This window comes from Martes martes (genome assembly GCF_963455335.1).
Source record: "Martes martes genome assembly, chromosome: 11".
Classification (NCBI taxonomy): Eukaryota; Metazoa; Chordata; class Mammalia; order Carnivora; family Mustelidae; genus Martes; species Martes martes.
Window position 1 is genome coordinate 102,862,601 of NC_137899.1, and position 17,990 is coordinate 102,880,590.

Consider the following 17,990-nt stretch of genomic DNA (forward strand, 5'->3'; position numbering starts at 1 on the left):
CTCCTCCGTCCAGCGGGGACACTAGGCCGACTCACAGGGTCTGTGCTTAAGGGGACCTATGACAGGGAAGCCCCGGCACAATTTCTGGACACGGTAAGTCTGTGCACATTTGATCCTCACGCCTCGTCGTGAATTAGGAACGAACAGTTGCTTGACAGGCACGGAATGTTAGGGAGGCCGGGCTGAATCATGGAAGGACGCCACATGCGGCATAAGAACCTCGCTCTTCTCTGAGGCTTTTTAGCCAGGGAGTGGCACAGTCAGATTTGCTCAGGGCGGACCATCTGCTAGCCTCTCCCCGTCACTTGCCAAGCACCACTAGCCCGAAGCCAGGAGGAGCGGCCAGTGGGAGGCAGGGTGAAGGTCACGAAGCTGGTAAGTGGTGACATGGGACTTCGGGGCCCATGGCCTTAACCTTTACACCATATCCCTCCCGAGAGCGGCAGAAATAGCTGAGAGGCGGAGCAGCCCGGTAGACGTGCAACGCCGTCAAGGTCAAGTCTGGGGGCAGAGGCGAGAGTCCCGTTTAGGCGCTACTTGCAAGGCTAACCGCACAGGGGAGCCCCGTGTTTGCCACGCTCCGCGCCGTGCTGGGAGCTCCGAGGGGAGAAGGCGGAACCACCGAGCCGGTGCTGGCCTTGGGGGTGGAGGCGGGGGACAAGACGGGGACGGCAGGCAAGGCGTGGCCGATGAAGAAAGGGGGAAACACTGTGTTCCATGGGGGCCGGGGGGGTGGAGTCAGAGAAAACCCGAAAGCCGATGGGCTTTGGACAGGCTGATGGGTGGCGGGCAACCAGGGCCTGAGAAGGAGGAGACAGAATGGGAAGCACAAACGGCCATTTTCTTGGGCCGCCAGGGATGGGGGGAGCCCGCCCCAGAGGGCCTTGATAAACCAGGGGGAAGCCTAGGGTTCTCCTGCCTGGGATTCCACTCTGTACTGAGAATTCCAGGCCAACTGAGTCAGGCACTGAGGAGGAACCCAGAGAAAGTAGACCTTTCCCCCCAAAAAGGCCAAATGATGGTGGACACGGCCGGCTCAGCCTTCTCCCACGGGGGGGGGGGGGGGCGTGAGAGCCTAATCGTGCTCCCTGGCAGTGGGTAGACAAGACGGCCCGGCGCGCCTCCCATCCGCTCCCCACCCGCCGGGTGGCGGGTGGCGGTGATGCAGATCCGGGCGCCACAGGCAGCTCCAGGGACGGGGCCTTGGCTCGCGCCTATAGTAAGCTGCCGTCCAACAGAACCTCGGTAAATGTCATTGGATGAGTCCCTGTGTTTGGATGAACAAAAGGACCCAGAGACCCTGCAGGTGTGTGCTGCCGGGCAGGAGCAAACGGGGGGCAGGCAGTCGGGCCGTCTGCCAGGAGGGCCGCTGAGGCAAAGGCCAGGCTGCCCGGTGCTCAGAACCCACTCCCCACCGGCCCGGATGCCACGCCACGCTGGCAGACCCAGAGTGACACCCACCGTGTGGAAAAATCTAGAAATCCTGGCATTGAGCTCCCCCCCAGAGGCTGGCCTGGGAACCACACGCTTCAGCTGTGTGGAGTCAAGGGGACCGGAAGCTCCTCATAGGCGCACAGTGTACGACAAAGAGCTGCCGTCTCGGGGGACAAGGACAGCACAGACAGGGGTAAAGTGAAGGGGCCTGGGGGACCGCATGAATAGACATTATGGCACGCCAGGTTGGTGTCCTGCAGTCATCAGGAACACCTGTGAAGGGGTGCCAGGTGGGGCCATCTGTCTCCCTTCGTGTGGGCTCCTGGGACCCAGAGGGGGCCACCAAGCACCCGACTGTCCCCACACATCTGTGCCTGCGGAGCCTAGCGGCACCTCCCACCCTCTTCGGCCGCCCGCATCCCGTCTGCAGAAAGGGCTGGCTGCCCGAGAGTCTAACCCGCATTCCCCTCCACAGGGGTGTTGACATTGTGATCTGGACTGCGACGACGAAGGGACCGAATGTGGTAGGGAAGAGGGCGGCCCTTCCAAGGCGGTCTGGACATTTTTCTTGGTAGTGGCCAAACTCTGCCTCTCAAAAAGGCCGGCTTTATCTCTATATAATTCCAGGTCGCTGGAGTCTCGCGGAGATTCACTGGAGAACCGCCAAGGTTCAAGGGTCAGGAGGAGGGATGGGGATGGGGCAGAGGGGGGCGCGGGGAGGCCGAGGGAAGGCAGCAGGCAACAAGGTGGGTGGGAATCCCAAGCGTCCGCGCCCCGTCCACTCGCATCCAGTGGCGTTCATCCAAGGCCTGGCTCCAGGTCATGTCGGGGAGAAGCGCCTTCCCAGCTAACTGAGCACGGAGGTCCCTCCACCCCCCCAGTCAGACCCTCTGGAACAATTCGCTGCCTTCTTGGGAGGTCACGCCCTCCTCTCCTGCGAGGCCACAGGCATGGGAGGCCCGTGTCCCACACATCACCATCACCAGTGTCCCGCAGCATTCCCAGGACACTGTAAACCCTCCAAGGTCCCTCTCCGCTCTGCAGTCACGCATTTGTGACAGTGATTTGGCTCTGGAACCCTCTGGGAGCCCCCGAAGTGGGGGCCGGTGGGGCTGGATGAGGCCCCAGTCCTCACCGTGGGTCTTTACTGCATTCCCAGTTGTGCCTTAGGTTTCGCTTGAAGGAGGGCGTCTCGGAGTCAAACCCTTGGACGTGGCCAGCCCACGAGGACCAAGAGGCCGGCCTGCAGCCTCAGCCTTGCCTGCTGGCTGGGAGGTCTGCGGCTCCTTCCTGAGAGCATCCTCTGAGCGCTGTCTCGGGCTGGGCCACAGTGACTGCTCATCGGGTCGCCTGCTCACTCAGGATGGGGAGCTGGGAACAATGGAAACCCACAGGCCTAACCCAGTACGTTGCCCTCATTGTGGGCAATTCGAATGCTTAGGGAACAGGCTAGCTTTCCCAGCACGGGCGCTCTCGCCGCCACCCCAGGCTGCCAGTACCCAGAGCTGAAGAACCGTGTGGCTCTGGATCTCCACTCACGGCTCCTGGCACCCCGGTGGCTGGCCCCTCCTCACGCCACCTCTCACTGGGCCGTGGATAATGGGGTCCAGGAAGGACTTGACACCCAGCTCTCTGGGTGCCCCCTCAGTCTTGACTGCAGGCTGCCTTGACCTCCCCTTTCTCGCCAGGTCCAACGACCCTCATGGGATACACGCTCCTTCTTGGCTGCCTGACCCTGTATGGCCACCAGCCTTGTTGAGCTGCTGACTGGCCGGGGGGCGGGGAGGGGAGGCAATGAGCTACAGAGAGGCAAGGAAAAGTGGTGTGGACGCCAAAGGGAAGGCAGGCCTGGAACAGGACGAGTGTGGGAGCGTGGCCGGTGGAAGGAACTCCTGTCCAAGATGGGACAAGCCGAAAGCCTCGGACTGTCTCCAAATTGCCCATTTACTGATACTTTTAGCCTCTTCTCTTGGCTTATTGTTGATCTTCCACGTTACCTCTGCCTTCTTTGGGGAGTCTGAGGGGGCCGTGCGTGAACCCAGAGAAGAAGAGAAAGGAGCAAAGCCCAGCAGGCTCTCAAGTTAGACAGCTGGCAGGTAGGAGGGGCATGGCCACATGAGGTGGGTGCACTAGTGGGTAAGCAGGTGGAGTGCAAGTAGGAGAAAAGGTGGATGAGCAGGTGGGAGCACAGGTGCATGTGAAGGTGGGAGCACAGATTCATGGGCAGATGAGAGCACAGGTGCATGGGCAGGTGGGAGTACAGGTGGATGAGCGGGTGGGAGCACAGGTGCATGTGAAGGTGGGAGCACAGATTCATGTGCAGATGAGAGCACAGGTGGATGAGCGGATGGGAGCACAGATTCATGGGCAGATGAGAGCACAGGTGCATGGGCAGATGAGAGTACAGGTGCATGGGCAGGTGGGAGCACAGGTGGATAAGCAGGTGGGAGCACAGGTGGATAAGCAGGTGGGAGCACAGGTGCATGGGCAGGTGGGAGCACAGGTGCATGGGCAGGTGGGAGCACAGGTGGCTGAGCAGGTGGGAGCACAGGTGCACGGGCAGGTGGGAGCACAGGTGCACGGGCAGGTGGGAGCACAGGTGCATGGGCAGGTGGGAGCACAGGTGGCTGAGCCGGCGGACGTGGGTCCTGGGTTCTCACTGAGGAAGTCTTGCCTCAGGGGCACCTCAGGTGAGCCATGAGAAGCTGTGAGAAATGTGGCCTCACCTTACGAGAAGAATGCTTTTCTGAGCTCTCCAGGTCTCCATCCAGGAGCGGCATGGCAAAGGAACTCAGGTCCTAGGAAAGAAAGAGAACATATGGTCAACAGGGTGGCCCTCAGGGGTCCATCCAGCCTTGTGCGGGGGCAGCACTGGCTCTATGCATGCACCGTGCCCCCTTCCTGGGTCCTCCATGAGCACCGACCACCACGGAGGGGTGTGGATGCAAAGGGAGTAAAGCGAGGGGTGACAACATGTTAGCTTCGTCAAAGAACCTGAGCATGCATCCCTTCTAGAACGTGAGGCTACACTGTGCCCCCCGTCATCCGAGGTAGGAGCAAGAGGAAGAGGCCGGGACTGGAGGCAGGAAGGAAAGCGCCCCAGGAGGAAAGCAGGAGTGGAGAGCAAAGGCTTCTCGGCGCCTTGGGAATGGCTGATGGACAGGCCCTCATCTCGGGACACGGAACGTGGGGCCTCAAGGAAGCAGTCCAGGATGCGCGTCTTCCTGGGAGAGACGACGGGGCCTCGTGGGGAGGAGCTCGGGGCTGGTGGCTGGGCTGGAGTGGTCAGGGAAGTCGGGTGACACCATGGCCAAGAGGAGTGGTGTGGGCCCAGCTTGGGTCACTTCCCCCTTCCCTCTGCTCCTCCTCCCCCTGGTCTCACCTGGTGACCTCCTGCACAGCCTGGAAAGAAGCCACATGTAGGAGAACTTGCCTGAGTTCTTAACCTTTCTTTTTTTCCCTTTTCATTGTCATTTCATCAATTACATGGAATCATGCACTATTTGGCTTTTTTTTTTTTAAAGATTTTATTTATTTATTTGACAGAGATCACAAGTAGGCAGAGAAGCAGGTGGTGGTGGGGGGGGCGGGAAGCAGGCTCCCCCCTGAGCAGAGATCCTGATGCGGGGCTCGATCCCAGGACCCTGAGATCATGACCTGAGCCGAAGGCAGAGGCTTTAACCCACTGAGCCACCCGGTGCCCCTGGCTTTTTTGGTGACTGGAATATTCATTGTGCTTAAGCGTAGAGTCTTAAGAGTTCCTCTGTGACGTAGCCTGTGTCAGAGTTTCCTTCCTTTTGGCTCCACTGTAGTGAGGTACCACATCTTGCCACTCACTCAACCACCAGTGGACACTTGGGTCGCTTCGACCTCTTAGTCCTGGTGAGTCATGCTGCTGTGAACATGGGTGTTGAACTGTGTCTCCCCCACAACCGCCCAAAGTCATAGATTGAAGTTGTAACTCCCAGACCCTCAGAATGTGACTGTCTTTGGAGACAGGGTCTCCACAGAGTTAAAATGAGGTCATACGGGTGGGCCCTGATGCAGTGTGGCTACCGTCCTTGAGGAAGCGATTATTAGGACACTGACACAGAAGTAAAACCATAAGAAGACACAGACAGAAGATGGCCACCAAGAGTCAGGAAGAAGTCGCAGGAGACACCAACCCTTCCGACTCCTTGATTTTGGACTTCGAGCCCCTAGAATGGTGAGGACAGAAAGTCACCCAGCTCTGTGCTACTTTGTCACAGCAGCTCTAGCAAACGAATGCGTAGACACATATCTCGTGGCGATCCTGCTTTCAATTCTTTGGGTGAACACCCCGCAGTGGGATTGCTAGATCCCACGGCAATCCTATTTTTAAGATTCTTGAGGAACCGCCAGCCTGTTCTCCACGGCAGAGGCCCCGCTTCGCATTCCCACCAACAGGGCGCGAGGTTCCAACGTGCTCACCAATGCTTGCTGCTTTCTGGGTCTGGTTTTGTTTCTACAGGAGCCATCTTGAAGAGTGTCAGCTGGTACCTCATCGTGGTCTGGATCCGAGTTTGGATCCTCTGATGGGATCTTTCATGTGGGATCTCTTTTCAGGAGCTTCTGGCCATTGGTGCATCTTCTTTGGAAAAATATCTGCTCAAGAAGCCCTTTGACCATTTTTTTTTAAAGATTTTATTTATTTGGCAGATAGAGATCACAAGTAGGCAGAGAGGCAGGCAGAGAGAGAGGGGGAAGCAGGCTCCCCACGGAGCAGAGAGCCCGATGCGGGGCTCGATCCCAGGACCCTGGAATCACGACCCGAGCCGAAGGCAGAGGCCTTAACCCACTGAGCCACCCAGGTGCCCCCTTTTGACCATTTTTTAACCCGGGTGGCTTGTTGTTGAGTTGGTAGGCGTTCTTTCTGTATTCTGGACACTAACCTTCTATCAGATACGTGATCTGCAAATATTTTCTCCCACTCTGGAGGTTGCCTTTCACTCTGTGGATTGTGTCCTTTGGGGGCACAGTTCTTAGTTTTGAGGTAGTCCCATCGATCTGTTTTTACTTTGCTGCACCTGCTTTTGGTGTCATGATCAAGACTTCAGTGCCAAATCCAATGTCATGAAGTTCTTCCCCTCTGTCGTCTTCCAAGACTTTTCTAGTTTCAGCTCTCATGTTTAGGCCTGTGACCTGTGCTCAGTTAGTTTTCCTGTATGGTATAAGGTGTGGGTCCAACCTCACTCTTCTCCAGGTCCATAATGTCCCCAACACCGTGTGCTGGAAAGACTGTCTTTCTCCCACTGAATGGTCTTGGCACTCTAATCACAAATCATTTGGCCACGTATGTGATAATTTTTAGGGGGGTTTCTATTCTATTTCATTGGTCTCTATGTCTGTCTTCCCGCCAGCACCACACAGTTTTAATTACTATAAACTTGTAATAGGTTTTGAAATCAGGAACTATGAAATATCTTACTTTGTTCTTTTTTATTATTATTATTTTCAAAATTGTTTTGGCTACTCAGGGTTTCTTGAGTATTTCCATACAAATCTACTTAGGATAGACTTTTTTCCATTTCTTCCCCAGAAGGTGCCAGCTCTTTCTTGGGCTTGTTCTCCAAGACTTTCAGCCTTACCCCTTTCAGGCCATCTCAAACCTCTGCTCCAAGAGTGATCCCTGAAGGTGTGGGCCTCTCCCCTCATGCCCTGGGGAACTTGGCAATGGTTTCCACACCTGTTCCAATGGAACACACTGGGGACCTCGGGTCCCACCACAGAGGCGAGCCGGTTACCCTACAGTGCAGTATGGGCGTCCCCATCATTCAGCTGGCAGCCCAAGGGGACGGCCTCCAGCTTCCCAGGGGACCGCTGGGAGGAGCCACGGTCAGGAGCTCTGGGCCAGGCCTCGCAGCCTCCAGGGCAGGCCCCGTGGATCTGCCGACCTCTGCAGCCTTGTTTCTGATGTGTTCCGCACCCCCGCACGTTTCCGCGAGCGCGCGGACGGACTGCTGCGGCTCTTCCGCGCCCGGCTGCGTGTCCGTGGACACTCCGTTGGGAAGGCCATCTCAGCACCTCGCACACCTCGGTTCAAGGCCACCCTCCGGCAACTGTCCACCCCGTCCCGGGAGAACAGACCCTGCTTTGCGAGAGTCCCCCCAACCCCGGACAGGGCCGGCCTCCCGCACAGAGCCTGGCCCAGGGCCGAGCGGGGACGGCCAGCCCTGGTCCCCGCTCTCCACACGCCCCAAGCTCGCGGCCGCCTCTGGGCTTTGCGGCTCTTCCTGCCTTTCACCCCCCACCCGCCAGTCCTGGGTCCCACGGGGTGAACTTGCACGGGCCACACAAGGCCCAATCCCCGTATTATCTCTGGCGGGGACCCGCCCTCAGGCAGAGCGAATTCTTCAATTATCTGTGTTCCCACCACTGAAGACAGGCCTTGAGGACAGGACTTATCAGGCCGCGTTGTGGTCATTCCTCAGTCTGCTTCTCTGGCTAGACTTCGAGTTCGTCAGGGGCAAGGGCGGGCGGATCGCGTGGCTCTTCCCTGCCCGCATCTGCGGGACACGCGGTGGGCATGCAGACGTGTTTGAACCCGCACCCCCTTACCCTGCGGCGGCCAGCGCCGGGGCGGGGGGGCAGCGCCGTCTGAGCCAGCGGGCCCGGCAGCAAGCAGGCCCTGCGAGGGTCAGCTCCCTGGGAAGGAGGAAGGACCAGGTGTGGATGCTTATCTCCCATTTTAATGAGTACATTCCTCTCCGGTTTCAAATAATCATTACCCTCGAACATTCGTGCGGTACAACAGTTTCCACACGCGAAAGCCTTTTCACAAATACTCATTTGTTCCTTAAAGCACCATCAGGCTCTCGCCCCGGGGCCCCCAGCGGTGCAATGACTCATGTTAGCCAGTCTTGAAAGGGGAGAGGCCGGGATGCTGGTCCGGCTCCCATCAAGGGCGGCCTCTGGAAGGCAGGGCTGCCGCGAGGTCCCCGCCGCTATTCCTGACCGGGGTGAGCTCCTTAAAGCCTCCAGCCTCCCCCACCCCGGCGGGCCATCCGCCCCTCAGCACCGCCGGCCTGGGCCTGCTCGCTCGAGCATCCCTACAGGGAAGTCCCCGGGTGGGAGGGGCAGGCTTTGCGGGAAGGCTCCCCCACCCCACATTCCAGGATTCTAATCTTGGCTCCCATCTCTCAGGGCTCACCGAGAAACAGCGCGCACCTTGGAGGCCAGGTATGGGGAAATCTGGAGCTGTGGCCACAAGACTATTAGCCAGTGGAATAATCGAGACCTGGCCTCCTAGCTCAGCTGATCTTCCAGAAGGCCTGCCCTCCCAGAGCCTGCCCTGGCCATGTGATTTCTAAATATTAAACTCCCAGCAGAGCTTCGTGCTTTCCTCATGGCTTTATGGCCGCCTCACCGTCCCTGAACCTCCTTTTCGGCTCTGCCAGCCAGGCAGGCCAGTCCTGGCACTGGTGGGCATTTTGCTGGGCAATGTTGAGGCACTAGGAGACGTGGGAAGGGCTGGTGGCAGCCGAGAGACCCTGGGCTTGTCGCTGGCCACACACACTCCAGTTTAGACCTTGACCCCAGGCTCTGGAAATGAGTATCAGGCTCTTCGGGGAAAGGGAATTTTCAGGATGTGGGCTGCTGCTCAAGTCACCTGTCAGGAACGCGTAGGGATAAAAGAGAAAAGCCCCAAGTTCGGGAAGAGTCCCAAGATGTGAGCTGACCTTCAAAGCAGCCCATGTAAGCCCCAGCCCCACCCCCTTCAGAACTTCTGGCAAAAGCCCACATTCTACCACAAAAAAAGGGGTCAGCAACAGAGCTGTCCTGATGTGCTGTTACCGTGCCCTCCTTCGATCTTATTTTGGTCCTCGGAATAGCCCATCCACGTAGGAAGGACAAGGGGATCACCGCAATCTAGAGCTGAAGATGCTGGGAGTCAGAGAGGCGTAGCCCCCGGCCCCAGCCCGCCGGCCGGACAGCAGCCCGCAGGCCGCGGAAGCCGGGACCAGCCCCTCCCAGCTGAGAGCCTCCCTCCGGCGGCTCAGCTCCACCGGCAGACGCTGGCCGGCATCGGAGGCTGCGAGGACCGGGAGCTCTTCCTTGCCTAATGAGGAGCCTTGGCCCAGGGCGACCTCAGGGGAAGACAAGGATGAGTGAGGATCCGCGGGGCTCAGGGACTCATTCCCGAAGCGGCTGGTGATGGTCTCTCTTTAAGGCTTTCTCTTAATGAAAAGTACTTCCCGCCGCGGTGGCCAGGAGCAGAGTCCCACCACCCGATGCCAGCACTCCGCGCGCGGGCAGGTCTACAGTGTGTAGAGTTTGGGGTTTTGTGGGCGGCTCCCCCACTCCCCATGGAGCCTAAATGGATTTGTGGATTCCCAAAGGATGGGGGCTGTTTTACCCACATTTGGGCCTTGAGAGAAGGTGCGAGGTAAGCGTGCATCAGTCAGATGCGGTCTGGCCTTTCGGTATTCCTGACGCTTCGTCCTGCAAAATGCCTTTGTTGACGCAGCTGTGGGCCACCCCCGGCAGAGGCCTGACTAAAGCACAAATACAGGACAAACAGAAAGGCTGCCAGTGTCAGGGGCCCGTGGTCTGCATCAGGGTCACGACAGAACATTCCAGCGCAATTGCCAGCAGGCTGATTCCTACTGGGGAAGGGACACATGGAGGATGGTTTTCATTCTCCGCTCCCGCCGAGCAGACCTGAGTACACAGAGCACCGGGGACATCAGGACCCACCCTGCACTTGGGAGGACGACCTAGCCGGGTCCCGCATCCCTTTGCCCACGAGAACAGGACCCGTGCACGGGGAAGGAGCCAGGAGGCCGAGTTCCGGCCCCAGCTCTGCTGTTTACTATTGGGGGGGCAGGTCTCAGGAGTGTCTGAAGTCAGTTTTTCATCTGTCAGGTGAGAGGGTTCAACGAGAAGATTCCAGAAGAGGACTTTTGGCTGCCACAGTCTTGTATCTTGGTTTTTATCACTGAACTGAACATCATCCCAGGATCCTGGGAGCACTTTCGAGAAGTAGTGCTGGACTGAGACTAAAATGCACTTCTTACCTCATACGATGAGTCAGAAAAATAATTTTCTTCTCCTCTCCGACTACCAAATAATCTCCCTGGCTTTCGAAGCTCAGGGTTTGGGGGCAGAGTCTGCGGGAACGTGGGCTGCCCCGGTGGAGGGCTGGGTGCACGTGCTATGCTCCGCCGGTACCTCAGAGGTGAGGGGACCCAGCCACACGTCTATCTTGACACGCCCCTTAATCTGCTTTCAGGTGCTAACATGCGGGTTACTCAGTTGGGTACTAAGGTCCCCCGCCATGCACCTGGGTCGTCAGCACAAACGCCAGGTGGGTCCTCCCGGATGCTTGGCACGATTCCAGGAAAGCTGGGAGCAGCATCCTCAGAATAACGGTGTCCAGTCACTTGGGTCCCACAGAGGACGCCCCTGCCTGGCCCGTCCACCCGGCTCTCCGAGTCCCCACCACGCCACAGGACGGCTGCTCACGTGGGCTGGCCTTCTCCTTGTCTGACCCGTGGGTCCCATGGCTTGAAGTTTACCCCTCGCGGTGAGGGCCTTGGCAGGCCCCTCAGGTGGGAGGCCTGCGTGAGGCGTCTCCACACGGACTAGGTTTGCGCAATCCCTCGAAACCGCCCAACGCGCAGTTCTTGGTACCGATGTGGGGGGTGGTGACCAGAGCCATGGTCAACTGCAGACTTTGAAAAACACTCACATTATATAACTGCCCTCAGGAAAATAAGGAACAAACCCTGAGTCGCTGGAACTTGGCAACAGGGGAGGGACAGGGGCCAAATTAGGGAAAGCCTAAACTTAACTCTCGGAGAAGTTCCAGAATTCTTTATTTTCCACAGAGGACATCGTGGTTTCTGACTGCAGTCTGAGAGACTTCCTGATGTACAAAAGAAAAGAAAACCACTATTTTTCACTCCTGCAGCTACCCTGCCTGCCCCATGCCCCCCACCTGGGGGTCCCGACTGATTGACACAGCTGGCGTGGGCTCCCCCACCGACTGCCCTCCGCCCTTGTGCCAAGGAAAGTACTTCAGCTGCTGGGCTGGGCTGGACCTTCTCCAAAGAAAGAAGCCCTGGACCCCAGAAAAGGCCAAAGTACGGCAGCCTGAGCCTGCCCTGGCGCCGCGGAAGTACTCGGTCCTGGCGCTCGGGAAATACTCGGTCCTGGTGCTGATGTTATACTCAGTCCTCGTGCTGCAAGAAGTACTCAGTCCTGGTACTACAGGAAGTACTTGGTCCTGGTGCTCGGGAAGTACTCGGTCCTGGAGCTCGGGAAGTACTCAGGCCTGGTGCCGAGAAAGAACTCTGTCCTAAAGCTCCAGGAAGTACTCGGACCTGGTGCTCCAGGAAGTACCTGGTCCTGGTGCTGATGTTGTACTCCCGGTCCTGGCGCTCCAGGAAGTACTCGGTCCTGGTGCTCCAGGAAGTACTCGGTCCTGGCCTTGACCAAGTCTGGGTCAGGCTGCTCTCGCCAGTTCCCACCCAGCGGCTTCTCTAGCTCCACAACAGCATCACGCAGGAGAGTCTCTTCTCAACAGAACCCCGAGGCTGGGGTGGCCAGGAAGACTCCACTCCCCCTCAGCTGTCAGGTGCGGCAGATCATCGTAGCCTCCACGAGACTCAGGGGTTCAGTCTGTAAAGTAAGCCTGGACCACGGATATCCTGCGGTGTCGGGACTGTGAGGGCCAAGGCCAGGGACATGCCGGCCTCACCAGCCGAGGCCGGAGAGGACACAGGATGTCACCAGGACACCGCGCCGAGTCCCGGGTCAACTGTCCACCTGGGAAGCCCTGGTGGTCTGTCAGGCCGACTCAACCTAGGCCTGAAATCCAGTCGCAAATGTTCTGTAAAGACACTAGCTGCTGGGACGCCTGGGGGCTCAGTCGGTTAATCCTCTGCCTTTGGCTCTAGTCATGGTCCCAGAGTCCTGGGATCGAGCCCCGTGTTGGACTCCCTGCGCAGCAGGGAGCCTGCTTCTCTCTCTCTCCCCAGGCCCCGCTCCTGTGCTCTCTCAAATAAATAAATAAATAAATAAATAAAATCTTAAAAAAAAAAAACAAAAAACAAAAAACAAAGACCCTGGCTGCTCCTCCTTATAATTAGAGAGCAGCCTTGACCCCGTCCCCTCGCCGAAGGACAGGTTGACCGAGGACTTGGTGAGCACTTGTGAAGAGGGATGGCCAAGGGCCGGCTGCTCTGCTCTCCTCTTGTGAAAAGGTAGCAGGGCCTGGCCCCGCCTTGTAGGCAGCGTGACCGGAGCTCAGCGGACACTTGGACGGTCCCCACGGGCTGAGGTCGCTGTGCAGAGGGGACGGTGCCTTGTCCACAGCCTCCAGGGACTGGGGCTCTGGAAGGCCTGAGGGCCCCCGGTCTGCATGCGCCAGGCTCCCCCCCAACCCCCTCCTCGCTCAGGCCCCTGGAGTAACCCCTTAAAGGCATGTGCCCCAGACCAGGCTGAGTCCAGCCTCTGGGAACCACTGAGGATTAGGAACCAGAATCAACCCTGTTTCCTGTCTTCTCCCAACCTAGTTCCTCCCAGAAGAGGGGAGCAGGGGCAGCGCCGGAGAGGCTCTTGGGCACCCCTGGAAAGGAGGGTGGGCCCAACCAGTCGGAGGGGCCTCTGTCCCCTCAGCTGGGCCTTCGCTTTGCCAACGGCCACAAGAAGTCCCCGAAGGAAGGACCTGGATGAGGGGACACAGACGGATAGGGAAGGCTGTCAGCGGAACTGAGTGACGAAACAGGAAACGGCCCAGGCAGGCCTATTTTTCCTGTCCTGGAAGAACCTTGGCCACCCATAAAGGAGAGCAGCAGATGTAGGACAGGCCCACGGTCCCCTTACAGCCTCATCAACTCAAGCCGCAGCGGTGAGGGGAAAGCAGCCGCCCCTCTGTCACCGGCTGGGTGACGGGTTTCCGCCAGGCACCTGCTCACGCTGTTTTACGTCCGAGAGCCCTTCCCCCTCCAACACCAGCAGCCGGCTGACAGCAAGGACCTTGCCTGGTTCCCCTGAGCGACTCGTTCCTCCCCCGTGCCAGGCCTGCGGCTGGACTCAAATGAGAGTCTGTCCTTCCGTGAAACAAAACCGATGCTGGGGGAGGTGCTAACGAGGAATCAGAGGCGGACGACGGCCCGGTGTGTGCACACACCAAGATCTGAGGACAGGGAATGGCCCGCCCAGGGCTCTCTGGGAGGGCTCAGGCCCTCGGAAGGCAAGGACGGACCGAACAGACCCGCCATCTGTGGGAGGTGGGACGGCCCTTCATCTCCAGGGCTGTTTTCGGCTTTGACATTTCACTATTTTGCTAAGACAAATCTTAAGATAGAGCTTGAAAAGACCAAGTCTGGGTTTCTGGACAGGGTTTATTTACTTGCAAATGAAACACCAAACCACCAAACCAAGACTGCGGTGGCCTTAGGTGGGCCGCGCACTGGCTGCCCAGCTCGGTGACTCTGGCCATGGGGGCTCCCCTGCTTTAACGTCCCCTTCACGAGGAAAAACACCAGCCGTGAGGGAAAGTGGAGGGGCTGCCGGGTCTGTCCCACAGATCCAAATGGCCCTGCGTCAGCCCCGAGCCCCACCCCTGCCCCCACCCTGCAGACAGCGCTGGCCCCACAGGGAAAAGCAGACCGTTTGGGTCTACACTTGAAGGCAAACTGCAGGAGGGACACCGCAAATTAGAGTACAACTGGGCACCCAGGGAACATTTTTATAAGGTCACGGCGCTGCTGGCTGGTTCTGAGACACACCCTCGCTCTGCGGGAGGGTCTTGTGCAATTCTGCTTGTGCATTTCTGCTCCCTGCCACCTACCCAGGGTGGCTCTGGGGCTTGGCCCGGAAGCTGAGCTGATAGCCACAAAGCTTTTCCAGCTCAGTTTCCAGAAGAGCCAATGTCCCTATCTGTAACACCATGCATCAGAAGGTTCTTCCCACTTTCGGCAGGAAAGGAGGATTCCTCCTCCAACCCCTCTTGCCGTGCCGCCCACCTGCTCTGGGCCAGCACGTCACACGCTGAAAAGTACAAGACGTTCAGAGTAAGCAGCAAACACCAAGGACACAGAAAGAATTCAAAGGCTTTCTGCACCAAGCATGATGAAGAGAGGTGTTTTTCTTTGTTCCTTCCTGGGTGAACTGCCTGCTCCAGAAACATCTGGCCATGGTTTGCAAACGAACAGGCCAAACCCATCGATGGATCATCACGTCGATTTAGCGGATCACACACAACCATCAAAATACTGGGAACGAGAACAAAAGAAGGATGCCTTTCATTGTTTCGCCAAATTTTTGATCCCACACACAGACGGACGTAGGACAATGCACGTCTTACTGAGCTGTGGACAAAGGAGACTCAACAGTTGGGCCCCGAAAGCTTTGAAGCAGGTACGGGTAGATTTCAGAAAGGAGCTGAGCCTTGGTCCCTTGAGAGATGTCATGAGAGTGGAGAAGGATAAGCACCATCTGTCTTTCTCTGTCCTGTGCCGGAGCCCTCTGACCTCTCCCTGGATTTTGCGGCCAGAAATATGCATGGAGTAAAAAGATAGAGAGCCACCTCTCTTGACCGTCACGAGAGGTGGGCAAGTCCTTCCCTGCTCCCCTTTGTTCCTGGCCCTGAGTCCCCCCTGCCTCCCTCTTGGGGCCCTGAGAGCAGTGGGCAGGGCTGCTTCAAGCCAGCATGGGCAGCCTGGCTTCTGCCAACCCCAACAGCCCTGGTCAGCATTGGGATCTGCCCTTGGAGCAACCGCCCAGCCCTGCAGAATGGTATCTATCAGCACCTGTGCCCACCTGGCCCACACCTGCTGCGGACCCCTGGGTCTCCTGACACCTAAGCCTAGGGGAATAATGTAGTCACAGTATAGGACAGTTGTGAAAGGTCTCAGAAATCTTCTGAATCTGGGGCGCCTGGGTGGCTCAATCAGTTAAGCATCTGCCTTCAGCTCAGGTCATGATCCCGGGGTCCTGGGATTGAGCCCCACATCCAGCTGCCTGCTCAGTCGGGAGCCTGCTTCTCCCTCTGCCCCTCCCCCCTGCTGTGCGTGGGCTCTCTCTCTCTCTCTCTGTCAAATATATAAAATAAAATAAAATAGAAATCTTCCAAACCAATCAGTCCCCTTCCAGGCCAGGTGGAGTAACGATGTCTACAGAGATCAGTCCGAGTGGCTCAAAGCCACATGGCACAGTCACGAACCAAATCCGGGCACTGCGACTTCCAGCCAGGTTCTCTCTCTACCACACGATGCTCTCTGTAGCTGACATGGACTTTCTAGCTTATGTTTCTACTGCAGAAGAGGACAACACCACGATCTTACAGAGTCACAGCGCAGTGCGAGCCCCTCGCGTGGGCCTGGCTGTCCTGGGCGCGCAGTAAATGTCCATCGTGGTCGGTCCGCGAGGCCATCCTCCGAGGCAAGTTTTGCATTTCCACATCCTTCCGCCAGTGACAAAGCTCTGGTTCCAAATGGCCCTTCTTTGGAACCATCAGCTTTGTGTGAATGCGTGATTCCCGGAATCCGCCACATCCGTGTGGTGGCAGTCAGGGTGAGCAGCTGCTCCGAGAAGTTACTAGAACCACAGGAACCTGTGTCAGCTGACTGAAGGCTGGCGGGTGAGCTCCCCAGAGGGGCCGCAGGTGCTGCCTGCCAGAGCCCCGAGCAGGTGTGCCTGGAGACCGGCGGGCCAGGAGATGGAAGCTGCCCGAGTCCCCTTCCCTCCAGGGCTGGGCCTGCCGAGGGCCACGTGAGGCTCGCGCTGGGCAGCTCCATGTGGGAAACCAGAGTTCTCGGGTAAGCAGCCCCCTCCCACAGAGCTCGTGACCATGGAGGCTTCCAGGGACCCCATCCTGGGCCCAAGTTGCCCCCAGGGTAAGCTAATGACGCTCAAAGTGGCCAAATGACTGGCTCTTTTTAAAAATTCACTTTTTGGTCCTGTTTCCTAATTCAGCTCCTGCGGTTAAAAAAGCAGCTAAATTGGGCCTATGCCCCTTCTGCTATAGGCCTGGATACAGACTTCTGCCCTGACCCCACCGTGCCGATTGGAAACCCACTTCCCATGTCTGGCCCTCATGTCCCTTGCTTGAGGTAGGAGGTCCCAGAGGCCCTCCAAACCGCCCCATTCTGTTCCAGGCCCTCCCTTTCCCCAGTCCTGTGACGAGAGGACTCCTGTCTACACGGCTGAGTCCGTGCTGACCCACCTGGCATGGGGTCTGGCTCCAGAGGGCACCCGGACGAACAGCAGCGAGGCAGAGCCACCACAGGATGGGGGCAGGGGAGCAGGCATTTTTAGGGCGCACTATGCAGTCCAATACCAAAATGGCAAACACGTGTCACTGTACATGTGTCCAGACCCACAGAACGGACCACACCAAGAGTGAGCCCAACATCAACCCCGGGCTTTCGTTAGTAATAAGGTATTAACAGTCCATCCACAGATGAATGGATCAAGAAGGTGTGGTATATATATACAATGGAATACTACGCAGCCATCAAAACCCAAAATCTTGCCATTTGCAATGACGTGGATGGAACTAGAGGGTAGTATGCTGAGCTGAATAAGTCAATCAGAGAAAGAGAATCATCGTATGATCTCTCTGATATGAGGAATTTGAGAACAAGACAGAGGATCATAGGGGAAGGGAGGGAAAAACGAAACAAGACGAAACCAGAAAGGGAGACAAACCATAGAGACTCATAATCTCAGGAAACAAACTGAGGGCTTCTGGAGGGGAGGGAGGGTCGGAGGGATGGGGTGGCTGGGGGAGGGACACTGGGGAGGGTATGTGTTATGGAGAGTGCTGTGAATTGTGTAAGACTGATGAATCACACACCTGTACCCCTGAAACAAATAATACATTATATGTTAACATAATAATAATAATAATAATAATAATAATAATGTATTAGTATAGGTTCATCAACTATAACTAACATACCTCAGAATGCAAGGCATTAATAAGAAGGGATACTGGTGGGGAAGGGAAGGAGGTATGTGGGAACTCTCTGTACTTTCCTGCACGGCTGTTCAGTTGTTCTGCAAATCTAGAACTGCTCTAGTAATGAAAGAAAAAAGCAAGCACAACAAAAGGCTAGAGCTGGCCTCAGGGCCAATGGCCAACCAATACCCGTGCCACTGGGCTCGGCACCCACCCTGTGCCGTTACCATCCGAAGACAGAAGGGAGCCTGGGGTCTAGCTGAGGGGCCTGCCTGCAGCTCCTCTGAGAGGCCCATGCATCACTCCATTTGAGGAAGGAGCTGGGGCGTGGTCACGTCCCCCCACGTCCGTGGCTCTGAGGCCTTCCGGAACACAGAGGAGCAGGTGCACTGCACATGCCCAGACTCAGTGTCCTGAGCAGAGGGGATCTTGTCGAAGGCTCCAGGCAGAAAAGATAAGTGAGGAGATAAGGTGACCAGTGGGGTTGGGCAGCGTGAGGGCCAGGAAGTTCTGAGAGCCCAGGTCCCTCTTTCAGGCCAAGCCAGCCAGTGGGGACCCAGTGGTGGGGCTCGGGCCTTCACGCTCCAGACGGAAGCAGGTGCTCGCTGGAGTCACCAGGCAG

The 17,990-nt window shown here is 57.5% G+C and overlaps 1 protein-coding gene across 4 annotated transcripts in view; it reads right to left on the bottom strand.

The window, feature by feature from the left end:
- The window catches only part of PRKAG2 (protein kinase AMP-activated non-catalytic subunit gamma 2), a 248,537-nt gene that overhangs the window by 169,539 nt on the left and 61,008 nt on the right, over positions 1–17,990 (bottom strand). For all 4 annotated transcript variants that reach the window (XM_080818930.1, XM_080818928.1, XM_080818929.1 and 1 more), the window contains exon 2: positions 4,161–4,232. In XM_080818930.1, the coding sequence (XP_080675056.1) occupies positions 4,161–4,232 (72 nt within the window). The remainder of the gene's footprint in view (positions 1–4,160; positions 4,233–17,990) is intronic.